This window comes from Anguilla anguilla, chromosome 2, assembly GCF_013347855.1.
Source record: "Anguilla anguilla isolate fAngAng1 chromosome 2, fAngAng1.pri, whole genome shotgun sequence".
NCBI classification, from domain to species: domain Eukaryota; kingdom Metazoa; phylum Chordata; class Actinopteri; order Anguilliformes; family Anguillidae; genus Anguilla; species Anguilla anguilla.
The window spans coordinates 69,914,918-69,931,312 of NC_049202.1; the positions used below are offsets into that span (position 1 = coordinate 69,914,918).

Consider the following 16,395-nt stretch of genomic DNA (forward strand, 5'->3'; position numbering starts at 1 on the left):
CCATAGTCCATATTTCCAACCTTTTGCTCTCACCTCCTTGGTTATGAAAACTTTAGAAAAACTGATTAAAAGAGAAATCCTAAAGCAGGTGGAGAGTCAACTAGATTCCCCTACAGTTTGCTTGCGTGGCTGGATATAGGTGTTGAAGACACAGCTCTCCCCCTTCTACATTTACTATTTAATCGTCTGGAGAGCCCCATAAACTCATACTAACTAGGTTTTTATTTATTTATTTCCCTTCAGCATTTAACACCAGACAACCTCTTCTTCAGGCTGAAAAGCCTGTTATCTAATTTTGAATTAGATTTAAACATTATGGGCTGTGGATAGTGTTTTTAAAAAAAAAACTGACCAGTCACAGCATGTTAGAGGTAATAGCAGTTTTTTAATGGCGTTACTTCTTCACACAATCTCCACAGGGGTGTGTTCTCACCGATCTCTTCTACATTTCGTATACAAAATGACCGCAGGCATAGCCATGAAAACAGACACGTCTTCAAATTTGCTGACGATTCTGTCATTGTGAGTATCTTCTGTATCACAACGACACAAACCTGACACAGGCCTGATGAGGATGACTGTTTTTTTGGTGCGACTAAATCCTTCCTTAAATTCCTCTAAAACCAAGGATGTGGTGATTGATTTTAGGACAAAAACCCAGTGCTTCCTGCACAGTCATTCTGGGCAAAGATATTGAGATTGTCGAGAAGCACAAATATCTGGGAACTGCTACACACAATATATTTTGCATGCCACTAACTTCGGGAAAGATGCAAAGCATTTAATTGCAGAAACAACAGCGTACACAGTATTTAGCGTAAGGATTCAGCACCGATGGCAGGGAGACCAAATCATTAAGGTACTCATTCAAAATGAAATGAAGCAGTCAGTGTTGTAATTCACATTTATTTACTATTACATCTTCGATGAAACATCATTTCAAAATGGAACAGCCAAATTTCCGCTGAGATATGGTGACAGACTGACGTGCTGTAACACACAAGAATTTCATATATACATGTTTGCGGGGATTGTGATGCAAATACCTACATCACATGCAAAGCCCTGCATAAGACTGAAGTTCCAACAATGGAAATACACTGAGATGACATGCCTGTCATGTAAATTAAGAATTTTGTGAATACTTATTCCACAGGAAAGCAGTTTTTTTTTTTTTTTTTTTACAAACTGTACAGCTATTAAAATAAACAACAGTAACCTGCTTAAATCTTAACAGTACTGTGACGTCAAGAAAATAGTTTGGCTACAAAATTGCTTTAAGAAAAGTACCTCCCCTATGTCCTCTGATGGCTTACTCAATGGTGCATACTTTGGCAAGGCTGTCTGGAAGATATGAATCAGCGTTCTCAGAAAGGAGGAGGAGCTAAGAACAGGACATAACTAAATGGTGACTCTGTGGAATTCCCGCAAGTCACTTTACATCCTCGTTCCTGGAATGGCTGACTGTGACGCATGGTTAGCTTCTGCATCAACACCGGCTCTTTTCCTTCGGCCGTTCCCCGTCAGAATATTCCACGGCGCTAAATTACTTTCCAACACCGTTGAATCACAATGCTCATTTTCCAAAACATTAACGTCAAGCGATGCTTCGTCCTTCCTTTGAGCTGCGTATTCGCAGTAATGTGGCTGTGCCAGAATATTCATGAGGCAGTTTCTAAGGGTTTATGAAAGTCAGAATGAGACAGACCGCTAATCCTTTCTTTAGAAAGGTGTACATATAAAACCCTGCCCAGAAGCACTTTTTTTTTCCCCAACAGGCAGCGTATCTGAATTCAAACTGCACTACTGCCGTTCACCACAGGTCTGCTTCCAACCACACGATCTTGCTCTGCTCCTCCAGAACGGTGGTTTGCAGCACGCGCAGCAAGGTGGCGCTGTCGTTCCAGCTGTCCGACAGGACCCTGCGGTACAGGCAGGGAAGCTTGTCCAGGAGCGGCTCTTCGCTTCGGGAACAGTCCAGAAGCTGTTCCTCCGAACAGCCCTGCCGCTGAAGCTTTTGCCTGCATGCATGCGTATTCACACACGCACACACACACACACACACACACACGCACATGCACACACACACACGTACGCACACACACGTGCACACGCACGCACGCACGCACACACACGCACATGCACACACACACACGCACGCACACACACGCGCACACACGCACATACACACACACACACACGCACGCGCACACACGCACATACACGCAAACACACACACACACACACACACAGTCAGGTAAACAAGCAACATATCACAACACACACACACACACACACAGTCAGGTAAACACGCAAGATATCACAACACACAGTTGCTATGAGCGATGACTAAATATCAAGGTGACAGGCACTGCCAGTCACAGAAGGCTGACAGTACTTCCTCAGTACTTCCACGTCTATGCACTATGAACATGCACTGTGTCTGCCATCTGTAATACTGTATTGTGTTTAACTGCGATTACATTATCTCAGAGAAACTGATAACGTATATGAGAAAGAAGTGGGAGTGGAGGGCAGGTACACGGTACAAATCCACACACCGTTGCTGTTAAGACTCAAGAGCCGAAGGCGGCGCCAGCTCGTACCTGAGTCTGCGTATGCTGCGGTCAGTCAGTACGATGTAGATTATGATGGGGTAGATCTCTGCTTTCTGCAGCCGCCGTACGCAGTCCAGGCCCAGCGGGAGAATGCAGTGGGACCCCTGTGAAGAGGAGGGAGCAATATCAGCACCTGTGATGTGCTGATGTGATGTGACAAAAAACTAATACTATTTAGATGAGCGTTGGCACGGTTACGCCCCTCCTCGCTTTGTAGGCCACGCCCGTATCCAGTGCATCTCCCTCTCTCGCAGGCTACAAGGTACACCGAAGTGAGACTTTAAATGAAGATGGCCGCACCCCCCCCCCCCACCCCCCAGCACACTATCCCCCTCCCCCAGTGCACCAGTGACGGTTCAGTGCATTAAAGCGCTAGCATTTAAGAGCTGGCCTACCTGCTTTATCACTCTCTCCACGCCCCGCAGGGTGTAGCACTGCCGGCTGCCCGGCTCGCAGTCCTCCAGCACCTCCGCCCTCTGCGTGAGCAGGGTGTGCTCACCAGCACCCAGCACCTCTGTGGACGGCAGGGGGGGAAAGGGCAGACAGCGCACGGGGTGAGAGGACGTCCGAACGCGCAAGGGCGCTAGAGGCTCAGACGGCCGCGTTCAAACGCACGTCCGTCAGGAGGATTCAGAGCACGCGACTGCGGGGCCAGTCAACGCAGGGCAGTGTCAGACTATCCCACAAACCCTCTCACCGAAAGGCCCGATGTTAATTTGTTTAAAGGAGGAAGTGGCGTGCTTTGATGGAATTACAGTAATGTGCCACATTCATCTTTAAACTTTTTTGCTTTGAATGGTGTATACAAATGTCGATAATTCAGGGCGTGAACTTTACCTGGCTCACACAGCTGGAATCCCGGCAGGCATCCCAGCTTTTTGTCTATGATGCGACCGAGCATTGTGGGAAAGAGGAGGACTGGACGAGAGGTTGGTGGGTGGCGGGGTGTGACCAGGGTGTAGGGCATGAGGGTCACACAGCTTCTAGGCACAGCACTGTCCCCTGCAGTATGGGATGACCCTTCATTTAGTCTCTGCGCTAACAAACTTTGCATTGTTCTGTTTTTCTAGAAATCCTTTAAATACACAGATTAGTGTTTGTCAATTATTTATACTTTTTTTTGTTGAAAATGTATTTCAAACACAGCTAATTAAGTAAGCATCTTGTTAAATGGCTGCTTGCATATAACAATGAAAGTGATGTCCTTTTCTGTTTTCTCTCTTTCTTCTTCAATCACTACCAAATATTGTGGCTCATCAAATAATCGGTTGAAATATTGAGGTTTGAATATTTACACAAGCCTGTCTTCTATTTTGAATAATTTAGAATATTATATTGAGTATTACTTCTTTACAACTCCAGCTATGTAGGCAAAAAAAAAACAAAAAAACAGTTGAATTAAAAAAAAACAAAAAAAAAAACGGAGATATAAAATGGCAACCAAAAAAATGTGAATAATTGTAACTGCTCTTGATCTGTAAGAAGTCCAGACGGATCCCTCGGTTCCTCCTCACCTGACTCCTTGTTCTCTTTGGTGTCGTCCTCTTCCACGCTCACCCACAGTGGGTTGGGCCCCAGCCGGCCCGTGCTGACGATGCGAACGGCCTTCTGTTTCTCCTGGGCCTGGCACCGCTCGATCTGACGGGAGAGAACAGGGCCCACGGGTCATGTCACCCTTTATAGCTGCTATGCTGAACTGGCTTGGATTGCCTCCAACCAGAGATTTTTCAAGTAGATGCCTTCATATGATTCCAATGGTAAATGCCAATTGGCCAGAGTATATACACAGTTTATGCCCTTTAGACCTCTGTAAATCTCAGTTAGGGCCTCTAGTGCTTCTCAGTAAAGGCCTCTGTGCTTCTCAGTTAGGATCTCTGTACATCTCAGTTAGGCCCTCTAGTGCTTCTCAGTAAGGGGCTCTGTGCATCTCAGTTAGGGCCTCTGTGCTTCTCAGTTAGGATCTCTGCACATCTCAGTTAGGGCCTCTGTGCATCTCAGTTAGGGCCTCTGTGCTTCTCAGTTAGGGCCTCTGTGCTTCTCAGTTAGGATCTCTGCACATCTCAGTTAGGGCCTCTGTGCATCTCTGTTAGGGCCTCTGTGCTTCTCAGTTAGGGCCTCTGTGCTTCTCAGTTAGGGCCTCTGTGCATCTCAGTTAGGGCCTCTGTGCTTCTCAGTTAGGGCCTCTTGATTTTTCAGCGACGCCATCCCGGATTTCTTACCTTCCTCTCAGGTCTGTGCTGGAAGGCCATGTCCTCGATCGCTCTGATTAGCAGGCGCTGGGCTCTGCAGGATGAAACGCAGGCGTTACTGCACAGGCTGACTGCGCTCAGAGCAGTGAGCAAAGACCAATCAGAGCGAGAGAGACGAGCTGAGCCGAGCCGAGCCGAGCCAGGCCGAGCCAGGCCGAGCGACTCCGGCGCGGGTACCTGTAGTAGTTGGGCAGGGTGCCGCTCTTCAGATCCTGCAGCTTGCAGGGGTGGACGTGGCTGGCCTTCCAGAAGCCGTTGGTGCAGTGGCGCGTGTTCGTCACGTGCAGGACGTCGTTGCACGTGACCGCCAGCGCTCCGGTGGACCCCCCCGGCACGGACATGTTGACGCGCACGTAGAAGGAGTCCCCCGACGTGACCTCCCCGCTCCTGAGCTGGAGCAGGAGCTTCTCGTAGCCTGAGGAGAGCGAGAGAGAGAGAGAGAGAGAGAGAGACTATACTGTAAATATTTAAAAGGATATATTACAAGTACTATATTGATTTTTTGAGAATATAATTATATTTTGCAGAAGTGTAAATATATTGCAATATCTGAAAGTGGCAAGCATTCCTATATTTGCCCACATATAGTAAACTGTTGCTATATCGATTCTCGGTATGTGTGTGCGGGTGCTTGGTTTAGCTTGATGTGTTATCCCTCATCGGATACTTCTTGCTATTCCATCCACAGCACTCTGATCTCATTGGAAGATACGAAGGGGATTTACATGTCTAGGAAAATTACAGATTCCTTAGCTGTACAGATTTCAAATTAATCGACCTCGTTAGAAACCGTGTCGCTACAATGTATCATACTGATAACTGGCATCACTAGTATAGGCGTAAAAGCAAATAGCATCCAGTTAAAATATATAATAGGAATTAAATCTATAATAACTATAATCTAATATAGGTATAATCTGAGTAAATGTATCCATAATAGAAATGGAGCATGAAAGGCAATACTAATACTCCTACAGTATGTGTACGTAATCGTTTACCCAGGTGAGATTATGTATTCATAGACAGGGCATTTACAAACACACAGAGGGAGATTACATGAACACAGGCTGAACTAACCCACACACAGTGTGTGGTAATACACAGTTAAAAGCAGGTACGCAACCCAAGACACACAAACAAAGATAAAACTTTAACATCAACATCCTTAACATAACTTTCACACATTCTATCACGGACATGTTAGTCCTGTTGATGGACCCAAAAAACAGGTTGATTCCTGCCTTATCTATGTATACTGATTGCACAGATAACAGAATGCACAGAGAATGACCTGCAGGCCCTTGGCCATGACCTAAACAGCTCTCATCTCAGTTGAACCTCATGACCCCCTGATCTGTGAAAATGACAATAATTACAAAACCTACCGTCATTATACCCCTTTACATTAAGGCTGCACGTCAAAACCGCTTTATAAGGTCACACAAACTTTAATAACCACCGTGTCCTATAATCGCTATAGCTTGGTCTTATTCAACCGTGCCATCTAACGCCCCAGACGGACGGGACCGGCCCGTGAGCCTCACCATCCTGTTTGGGCCGCAGCGAGAGGTGGCAGAACCCCCGAACCTGGCCCAGGGCCCACAGCGCCTCCTCCAGGGTGGAGTCCTCCAGCACCATGCGCGTGGAGCGCCGGTCCTGCTCACAGCGCACCTGCAGGGCAGCGGGAACCAGGCTCAGTATATACACACACACACACACACATACACACACACACTTACACACACACACACACGCACACTCAGACACACACACACATACACACACACACACACACCCACCCACATACACACATACACACACGCACACACGCACACACACACACACACACACACACACACACACACAGGCACGCACACACGTACACATACACACACACACACACACAGGCACGCACACACGCACGCACACACGTACACATACATACACACACATACACACACACACACACACACAGGCACGCACACACGCACGCACACACACAGACACACACACACACACACACACACACACGCACTCACTTTTAGTGCTCTAGTCTCCTCACCTCCAGTATCTGCGCTCCGGGACTGATGCCAACGCTCTGAGCTGGGGACTCCTCTGTCACCTTGTGCACGAACACGCCCGTCTTGTTCCCCCCTATCACCTCCAGCTGGCTCAGCAGCGCCTCCCCCTGGAAGGAGATGGTCATGATGCGTCCGGTGATGCGCAGGGCCTTCGGCCGCAAGCGGACAAGAAAGGGCGGAGCCGTCGGCCTGGGAACGGGCGTGAAAAGGGAAACCGAGGGTCATTAATGCGGCCCTCAGAGATTACTGCTCTCGGTGAAAATGCAGAGTCCGGCGGCGATCTGAAACAAAATGGCTGCCGTGCGGCTTGTGCTGATTTGAGACTCACCCGTCACCGGAGCTGCTGTCGTTAGATGGAAGAGACACCGGCCGCGGTGGAGCGATCACCTCGTCATGCCCTGTGACGCACACACACAGTGGTGATGCTCATTTTCTCTATCTAATATTTATCTGCCAAGGTATTTTTAGAAGTATTCTGAATGAGTGAGTATCTGAATATCTATCACTTTTTATCGCTTTGTAATTTCGTGCGTCACCGCGTCTGTGTATCTCTACTATCAGTAATGCGTCCTTGAGTTTCTGAATAGGTTGTGGCCAGGCATGCTGACATGACAAACAGGAACTGAGAACTGGTGATAAGATGCAGCATATCCACATTTATCAAAACTGTAAAAGTGAAAGCGGTGAGGTTTGATACCTTTACAAATATCATGACTATAGGGCATATAGTCACTCTCCAAGCCAGCAATGGATGTTATCTCCCAGTCAGTCATGTCAGGGCTGTGGAACAAGGAAGGGACACAATTACATTTTTTAAACCATAAAACTTATTTAAATAAATTAGAGAGACTCTAGATTTCCCATAGGGATGAGCGTGTGAGTGAATGGTGAGTGAATGGCGTGTGTGCCCTGTGATAGATTGGCGGCCTGTCCAGTGCATAGTCCTGCCTCTCGCCCAATGCACGCTGGGATAGACTGACTGTGTTCCCAATCCCACGCCGCTCCCGACGTCCGACCCCAGCAATGTGATTTCCCAAAACCCTGCCCCTCGCCGTGACCCTGCGGCTCTGTCGCCGCTCCCCGATTGGTCCTTTTTTTTTTTTTTTTTTTTTGGGCCCGTTCTCACCTGTCCGCGCGGAGCTGCAGTTCCTCCTGCCTCCTGCGGAGGGACTCGAGGCCGGGAGGCTCTGCGCAGTGAGACCGGAAGCTGCTGAAGCCCTCCTCGCTGCACTGCGCACGGAGGGAAAAACAGAGCACCCCGGGTTACCGAGACAACCGACCGCCAACAGCAGCCACAGCCCGCCAGGCGGCAGACAGTGGGGTACACACGGCGTGCGAGGGGTACGGCGTCGCGTGGCGGAAAAAGGAAAGGTCGCCGTTCGGCAGCTCTCCACTGACCTCCGTGCTGCTGTCTGTGTCTCTCGGGTACGGGAGGCACACGGCCTCCAGGCGGCGCAGTCTGGGGCGCGGACGCGGCGGGCGTGGGCTGGACGGGGAGCAGTCGCTGCCGGAGTCCCAGCTGTGGATCCTCTCCTGGGACCAGCGATAGCAGAAATTACTTCTTACTTGTGCAAAAAAACCGGGAGGACAGCTCCGCCGAACACGGATATATATCAGCGGCTGGTGGATCATTTCTGGCCTTGCGTCTGAAATCCTTCAGTGAATCACCAGGAAGCAGCCAGAAAGGATCCACCAGTCAACGTCAGTGTTGCTGTAACAGTTACTCCTGCGAATGTGTGTGTGTGTGTTCTCAGTTCTCTCAGAGTGCTCTCAGAGCTTCGTGTCACCTCATGACGGTCTTACCCCTATTTTATCATCCCTGTTTCGTACACAAACAGCGTCCCATTCCCAGTCTCTGTCCTTGCCGGTAGCGCTCTACGCACAGCGGACAGACAGGGACAGATGATAACCGGACGGTGAAGAGATCCGCCTCACCCTGAGTCTCTCCGGCGTGGTCGTCTGGGTCTCCGTGCCCACTGCCCGGAGGCTGAAGAGCTTCTCCTGCAGCTCCACCACGTGTGCCCTCAGGGTGTCCTTCTCCGCCAGGCTGCTGGCGATCTGGGCCTGGGCCTCGTCCCTCAGCAGGTACGCCTGGGACAACAGACACGCAGGTGAGAGAGGGGGCCTACTGCGCAGCGGGGTGCAGGGCCTACTATGCAGCGGGGTGCGGGGCCTACTGCGCAGCGGGGAGCGAGGCCTACTGCGCAGCGGGGAGCGGGGCCTACTGCGCAGCAGGGAGCGTGGCCTACTGCGCAGCGGGGAGCGAGGCCTACTGCGCAGCAAGGAGCGAGGCCTACTGCGCAGCGGGGAGCGTGGCCTACTGCGCTGCGGGGTGCGGGACCTACTGCGCAGCGGGAAGCGGGGCCTACTGCGCAGCGGGGTGCGGGGCCTACTGCGCAGCGGGGTGCGGGGCCTACTATGCAGCGGGGTGCGGGGCCTACTGTGCAGCAAGGAGCGAGGCCTACTGTGCAGCAAGGAGCGAGGCCTACTGCGCAGCAGGGAGCGAGGCCTACTGCGCAGCAGGAAGCGAGGCCTACTGCACAGCAGGGAGCGAGGCCTACTGCACAGCAGGGAGCGAGGCCTACTGCGCTGCGGGCAGGGAGTGTGACTGACCTGGTCCCTCTCGGCCTGCAGCTCCCTCAGCTGGCTCTGGATCACAGTGCTCTTCTGCTGGTACATCTCGCAGTCCAGAGACAGCTTCTTCACCTGCAGCTCCAGGGACTCCTTCTCCTCCAGCAGCTAGCCGCACAGACGGGCGAACACACAACGCGAGAGCCAAAGAGGGTCAGACGGAAATGGTGAAATGGCCATGCGTGCATGTGTATACACACACACACACACACACACACAAGCACACACACACACACACACACACACACACACACACACGCACGCACACACACACGCACACATACATACACATACACACACACACACACACACACACACGCACGCACGCACGCACGCACGCACGCACGCACACACACACGCACACATACATACACATACACACACACACACGCACGCACGCACGCACACACACATGCACACATACATACACATACACACACACACACACACACACACACACACACACGCACACATACATACACATACACACACACACATGCACACACACACACACACACACACACACACAGGTAAAGCCCGGCTCGTTTCTGTTTGAGCTCTGAGAGTCTTTTTTGGAAAAGGCACGGCCGTTACCTGTCCCCTCTCGCGGGCCAGCTTCTCACTCTCCTCCCTCAGGCAGCAGATCTGCTCCAGCAGCTCCGTGCGCCCGTCCCGCGCCTCCTCCAGGTCCTGCGCCAGGATGTCCTCCCGGGCCTGGGCCCCACCCACACAGGGACAAACAGGAAGTCAGGGACCGGGATCAGTCAGCTGTGAAAGGCAGTGTGTGTGTGTGTGTGTGTGCGTGTGGGGTGGTGTGTGTGTGTGTGTGTGTGTGTGTGCGGGGCGGTGTGTGTGTGTGTGTGTGTGTGCTTGTGTGTATATGTGTGTGTGTGTGTATGTGTATATGTGTGTGTGTGTGTGTGTGTGTGTGTGTGTGTGTGTGCGTGCGGGGTGGTGTGTGTGTGTGTGTGTGTGTGTGTGTGTGTGTGTGTGTGTGTGTGTGTGTGTGTGTATGTGTGTGTGTGCGTGCGGGGTGGTGAGTGTGTGTGTGTGTGTGTGTGTGCGGGGCGGTGCGCAGTCTCACCGGGGTGAACTTCTCGGCCTGCAGCAGCTGCCTGCGCAGTGTGCACACCTCCTCGCGCAGCTGCTGCGTCTCGCTGGGGGAGCTGCACTTCACGGAGCGCTCCCTCTGGAAGTCCGTCTCCGTCTGCGCCTTGCGCAGCTCGAACTGCAGCTGGTACATCTGCCAATCAGAGAGGGGCAGAGCGGCAGCGTCATCACACCGCCATCGCTGGCCAGCTCTAGCGTGCTCTGTCACATCCCCGGGGGACAGTGAAGATTTTTTTTTTAAAAAGCACCAGCTACACTTGGCGTTGGAATGGAAGGAAGATGATGTTTTGGGGGTACAGCATTCATCAGCCACAAGAAGCTTGAAGAATGGGGCGACATAGCTCAGGAGGTAAGACCGATTGTCTGGCAGTCGGAGGGTTGCCGGTTCAAACCCCGCCCTGGGCGTGACGAAGTGTCCTTGAGCAAGACACCTAACCCCTAACCCCTAACTGCTCTGGCAAATGAGAGGCATCAATTGTAAAGCGCTTTGGATAAAAGCGCTATATAAATGCAGTCCATTTACCATTTACCAAGAAGGCTGCATGCCAAAACGTTTCCTTGGTTTCATCAATAAGCGATTACTTTTCAGGAAGTTCAGCTGGAAGTTCTGTTCTCTTCTGTTTGTACTTCAGCAAAGTGGCACCGGAGCTCTCTACCCCCACGCCCCCCGCCCCGCCCCGCCCCGCCCTGACCTGCAGCTGGAGGTCCCGGCAGCGGATGTTGACGGCGGAGTTCTCCTCCACGGCGGCGGTGTAGCGCACGTGCAGGTCGCACTTCTCGTCCTTCAGCCGGAGCACGTCGCGGTGCAGCCCCGCCACGTGGCTGCGCAGCCGGACGTGCTCCGCGCGCAGCTGCCGCAGCTCCTCGCCCTGCCGCTCGGCCCGGCTCAGCTGCGCCTGCAGGGCGGCGCCCCGGGCCCCCGCCGCCGCCGCCTCCCGCTGCGCGCGCTGCAGCTCCTGCTGCATGCTGGTCGCCGCCCGCACCAGGTACTCCGTCAGCTCCGAGTCCTTTATCAGCCCTGGGGGGGGGGGGGGGGGGGGGGGGAGAGGAGAATGAGCACCCTCCCCTGCTAGTGCCACCGCGTGAGCTACACGAGCGCCAGAGCCGGTCCCCAGGACCAGGACCCGGGCCGGGCACTGTTACGTCCCCTGCCTCTGCTTGCCTGGGTAGTGCAGGCGGAGCCAACAGAGGCAGGGGGGGGGGATCTTCTTTCGGGGTTTTCTTTTGTGTGTGGTTTTGTGGTTTTTGATTTGTGGGTTTTTGGGTTTGTAGTTTTTTTTTTTTGCGAAGATCATTTTGTTTGAACTTTGTGGGTTTTCCCTCTGTTTTAGTTTCGTGATTAGTTTTTGTTATTCACTCTAATAAATGTCTGGGTTTGTGTTTTTTTTAAATCGGTTTTTTGGGACTGTTGTTTTTCGGCGCGTTTGGATCTGTTGGTGCGGCTTTTCGAGCCGGGGCCGCGGCAGGTGGCTCACCGCTGAAGTGCGAGGGCTCCGTGCTGGGCCTGCGGCCCGTGATGTGGGTGTACAGCTCGGGGTAGTGGATCATCACGCTCTCCAGCAGGGCCATCGCTCCGTTGCGCCCCTGGGTCCGCAGGATGTCCAGCATGTGACCTTTGCGGGAAGAAAACGACAAGCGGCGTACACGGGATCAGCCTACAACCGCTGCTCGCTCCGCTCCGGGTAGGGCTGCTCAACGTCAGGACTTTCCCTGAAGGACATCCATTGGGCGTCCACCACACTCTACTCTACAAGGGCACTCCCAATGCCCTCTAACCATTAGCATACCTTTACAGAAATTATTTAACACCTAATCATAGATTGAAATGAACATAATAAATAAAAAAACTTAAAGCTTAAACTAAATCCAATAGGTAATTGAAAATGGACCCCGGGGATTGTTTACTTGAATGCGCCGTGCACACACTAAGTCTAGGTCTATGTCTAGGGTCCCCTAAGGATGGACACAAAAAGCTTGTTTCATAAAGGCTTGACAGATCCCACCAAAATATTTCCCTGGGTCTTAAAAATAACTCAAAAAAATATACAATTAATAATTATATATTATTATTATTATTATTATTATTATTATTATTATTAATAATAATAATAATAATAACAATAACAACAATAATAATAATAACAATAATAATTTACTTTATTATTTTACTTTTATAATAACTACTTATTCAGCACTTTTCTTACAGGAGACATTTTGAACAGTAAAACAACAAAACTGCAGATTAAACACGTTTTTTCTACTGTTATCCCCCCTTTCCCCATCCCTCCCTCTCTCCCTCCCTCTCTCTCACTGGTTCTCATGGAACGGTTGGGGAACTTCATGCAGTTGAGGATCTCGTCCTCGTCCAGCTCGTTGAGCACGCGGGCCTGCCGCAGGTAGGGGATCAGCATGCAGGGCCGCACGTCCAGGGACACCCGGTGCCGGTGGTTGTTGATCAGATCCCACAGGTCCTCCTCTTCCATCTCCTTCAGGTCCGGCTCTCCTGCCCCGAGCTCTGCCATCGCGACCCGCCTGCAACGGGCAAGGCAACTCCTTGAGACGCGGCTGCTGGCGGCAGTGTAGCGCAGCGGGTAAGGAACTGGGCTTGTAACCAAAAAGTCGCAGGTTCGATTCCTGGGTAGACCACACCGCCGTTGTGCCCTTGAGCCAAGGTACTTAAACCTGCGTTGCTTCAGTATGTATCCAGCTGCATGAATGGACACAATGTAAAATTGTTGTGTAGAAGTCGCCCTGGATGGATAAGAGCGTCTGCTAAAGCGTCTGTAATGTAATGTAACGTAAGGCCCTGTGACGCTGTCGGAGCGTTCGCGGAGAACGCGCCAGCGAGCTGACGGCGCTGCTGACGCACTAACTAGGGAAAACCTGACAGACCAGCTGGCCCCGCCCCCCCGCCCCGCCCCCGCCCACTCGGGAGACGGCATTCCCGAATGCACCAGCAATCAAAGAAAGACAAACATCCCCATGCTCGCTCTTTGTTCTGCCCCTGCTCCCGCACTCTCTCTCTCTCTCCAGTCAGCCTTATATTGCCCTATTTATTTACAGCAGTGTCCTAATTAAATATCCATGAGAACTGTGCAGCACGTAGGGTCTCTCTCTCTCTCTCTCTCTCTCTCTCTCTCTCTCTCTCTCTCTCTCTCTCTCTCTCTCTCTCTCTCTCTCTCTCTCTCTCTCTCTCTCTCTCTCTCTCTCTCTCTCTCTCTCTCTCTCTCTCTCTCTCTCTCTCTCTCTCTCTCTCTCTCTCTCTCTCTCTCTCTCTCTCTCTCTCTCTCTCTCTCTCTCTCTCTCTCTCTCTCTCTCTCTCTCTCTGTCTCTCTCTCTCTCTCCGGTTCTTAATTAAGACAGCAATATGGCTGTGTTTGCCCAGGTGCTGACTTCAAAGGCAGTGCAATAAAAGAAGCACACAGCCGTCTGACTCAGCTGTCACACATAACAAGCAATTCATAATTTATTTTTTTTTTAAATACCAAAGGCAAAACAAAACTCCGGTTTCTGCACACCTTCCGCCTCCGAGATTCAAAGGCCATTGAAGTGAAGCAATCAGAGAGAGAGAGAGAGAGAGAGAGAGAGAGAGAAACAGAGAGAGAGGGGAGAGGGAGAGAGAGTAAGAGTTATGTTGAAGTTTTATTGCCACATTTCTTGATGTTCAGTAACAGTTGATAAACCAAGGCAAAATGCGCACTTATAAAAATATTGTCAGAGGTTATTTCACACGTGCAGGCCTTTCCTATGAGTGGCTAGGAGACCGACTGGCCCATGCTATTATCCAGCCATCCCAAAGCCAGTTTGTTCATTCTGAGGGATCTGAGTCGATCTGTATTTTCATGCACCCACATATATTTACGCTACAACTCCTTTAACAGCGCGGCACGCTACAAACCTTCCTCTCGGCCTGCGGTACATTCGAGGCAAGCACTCTTGACCCTTTAAATAAACTTTCGAATGTTTTGTTACAGTGAAGAGTATGGGTTGCGACAATGCAGCACGCACAATAACAGATCTCAACGAGTGTGCATGCCGAGTGCCCAGTGAAACAGCTAACCTTACGTTGCTCAGGATAACAGCAATGAGCAGTAATCTGTCATTTATTTCCTGGTACGTATCTGACACTGAACCGCAACACCTGCCTGGGCTTTTCATTTCACCTACGTAACACCAGTACATTCCAAGTCTGATCTGGACCCTGGTAAACATACCGGCTCGCACGTAGTGTAAAACCTTGAACTTGGAACCCTCTGACCCTTTCACAGAGTAACTGACTCAATAAGATAAAGATTAGAAAAAACATATCTGTGACATCACTGTGAAAGAACTTGACTGAAAAAAGCATGTAATTGGGTTACTAAGTAACTGGCAGACCAAAGACAAGTTAACATGTAACTCCCAAAGGACTGGTCTGAATACTGCGGATCCACACACCCTACCACACGGAAATCAATCAAACGTTTCAAAATCAGAGGACTACCTGAAAAAGCCAAGGTTACAGGAAAATATCTTTTTAAGCAAAGTTCTCAAAAATTATACCTATTTATGCACGCTGGCTACAAAAATGATACGTGATTGTCTATCAGCCGGAGCAAAATGTACACACTTGGTTCCTGTAGTGCAGTGGTTCTCAAGGTGGCGGGGGGGGGGGGGGGGGGGGTTGCACAATTTTGGTTCCGCTCGGATGCTGTTTTCTTTTCGGTTTCTGATGGACCTGTGTGTTTCTGTGCACTAGGGGGGTGCACAGAAACACACAGGTCCATCAGAAACCGAAAAGAAAACAGCATCCGAGCGGAACCAAAATTGTGTGGCGGACTTGGAGGGGGGGGTCTGACTCAAAAAGTTTGGGAAGCACTGCTGTGCCACTTCCATTTTTTACTGTATCACTTCCATTTCATTTGAGCAAAAGTACACACAAACGTCAGCAGTGGTCTAGGTAGAAGGCTCACATCAATGAGAAGATAAATTCAATTCAATTCACACACACACAGACGTACCCAAACACACACCGACATGTTTCACATTATGCATTGTAGTGTTATCCATCAAGTAGCTTTTACTGTGAAACGTGAAAACACCCTGTACACTAAAAAGCTCACAGTGCTGACGCATTCGACGTATCTTGACTCTTCTTGTTAGGTCACTTAAAAGTTAATTAAAAATACAGTAGTTACAAAACGTCAACGGGACTCAACGTACCTCTTCAAATGCGGAGAGATGCAGCAGGTGTGCTACCAGGCTTTACAGTCCGCAGTGGTAGTTTGGTAGGTGTGATATACACAACCCGGCTTGCAGCGTTCCTCTGAGAGATTTGTGTGGGCGAGAAGGCTGTCCTAGAGGACACCACAAAAATTAAACCAAGCCCAATTTCAAGGTAACTTCGTATCGCCTCGAGTCTGTACTGCGCAATGAAAAAGACAATGGCTCGAAGAGCCAGCCTATTTGTTACCTCTTCAGTCCTGCCCACTGTGTCTTAATGGTTCTTCTCCGGTCGTAAAAAAAAAAACAAAAACAAAAACAAAAAAACATTTCCAGTACGATATGTTCTGTGTGTAAATATTAATACCATTTAATTACATGAATTAATAATTTAACCACATATATTTTAAACAATACAGCGCTCAGTGACACCCACGGCGCTTTTCATTAAAAAAATAACGAGCCGCACATTATATTATGGTAAATATTTACCTTAATATATTA

At 50.3% G+C, this 16,395-nt stretch overlaps 1 protein-coding gene across 1 annotated transcript; it reads right to left on the bottom strand.

Annotated features, from left to right (window-relative positions):
• Positions 1-890: 890 nt before the first annotated feature.
• On the bottom strand, positions 891-16,164 carry card14 (caspase recruitment domain family, member 14). The gene is made up of 21 exons (XM_035400587.1): positions 15,892-16,164; positions 13,001-13,221; positions 12,165-12,302; positions 11,382-11,707; positions 10,664-10,822; positions 10,174-10,293; positions 9,562-9,687; positions 8,884-9,039; positions 8,347-8,481; positions 8,075-8,178; positions 7,646-7,728; positions 7,277-7,346; positions 6,930-7,137; positions 6,412-6,538; positions 5,045-5,282; positions 4,838-4,901; positions 4,133-4,256; positions 3,456-3,620; positions 3,014-3,132; positions 2,607-2,722; positions 891-2,021 (listed from the first exon to the last, which is right to left on the bottom strand). The coding sequence occupies exons 2-21, from the start codon at positions 13,209-13,211 to the stop codon at positions 1,814-1,816; spliced, it is 2,997 nt and encodes a 998-aa protein (XP_035256478.1). The 5' UTR covers positions 13,212-13,221; positions 15,892-16,164; the 3' UTR covers positions 891-1,813.
• Positions 16,165-16,395: the final 231 nt, after the last annotated feature.

What these genes read in the sequence shown, in the direction of transcription:
- card14 (XM_035400587.1), bottom strand. Translation starts at nt 13,211, where the DNA reads ATGGCAGAGCTCGGGGCAGGAGAGCCGGACCTGAAGGAGATGGAAGAG. An exon ending in CAACCGTTCCATGAGAACCA is followed by an intron (nt 12,303 to 13,000) that starts GTGAGAGAGAGG and finishes CTTCCCGCAAAG; the next exon opens with GTCACATGCTGGACATCCTG. An exon ending in TGGAGAGAGTGATAAAGCAG is followed by an intron (nt 2,723 to 3,013) that starts GTAGGCCAGCTC and finishes TCCTCTTCACAG; the next exon opens with GGGTCCCACTGCATTCTCCC.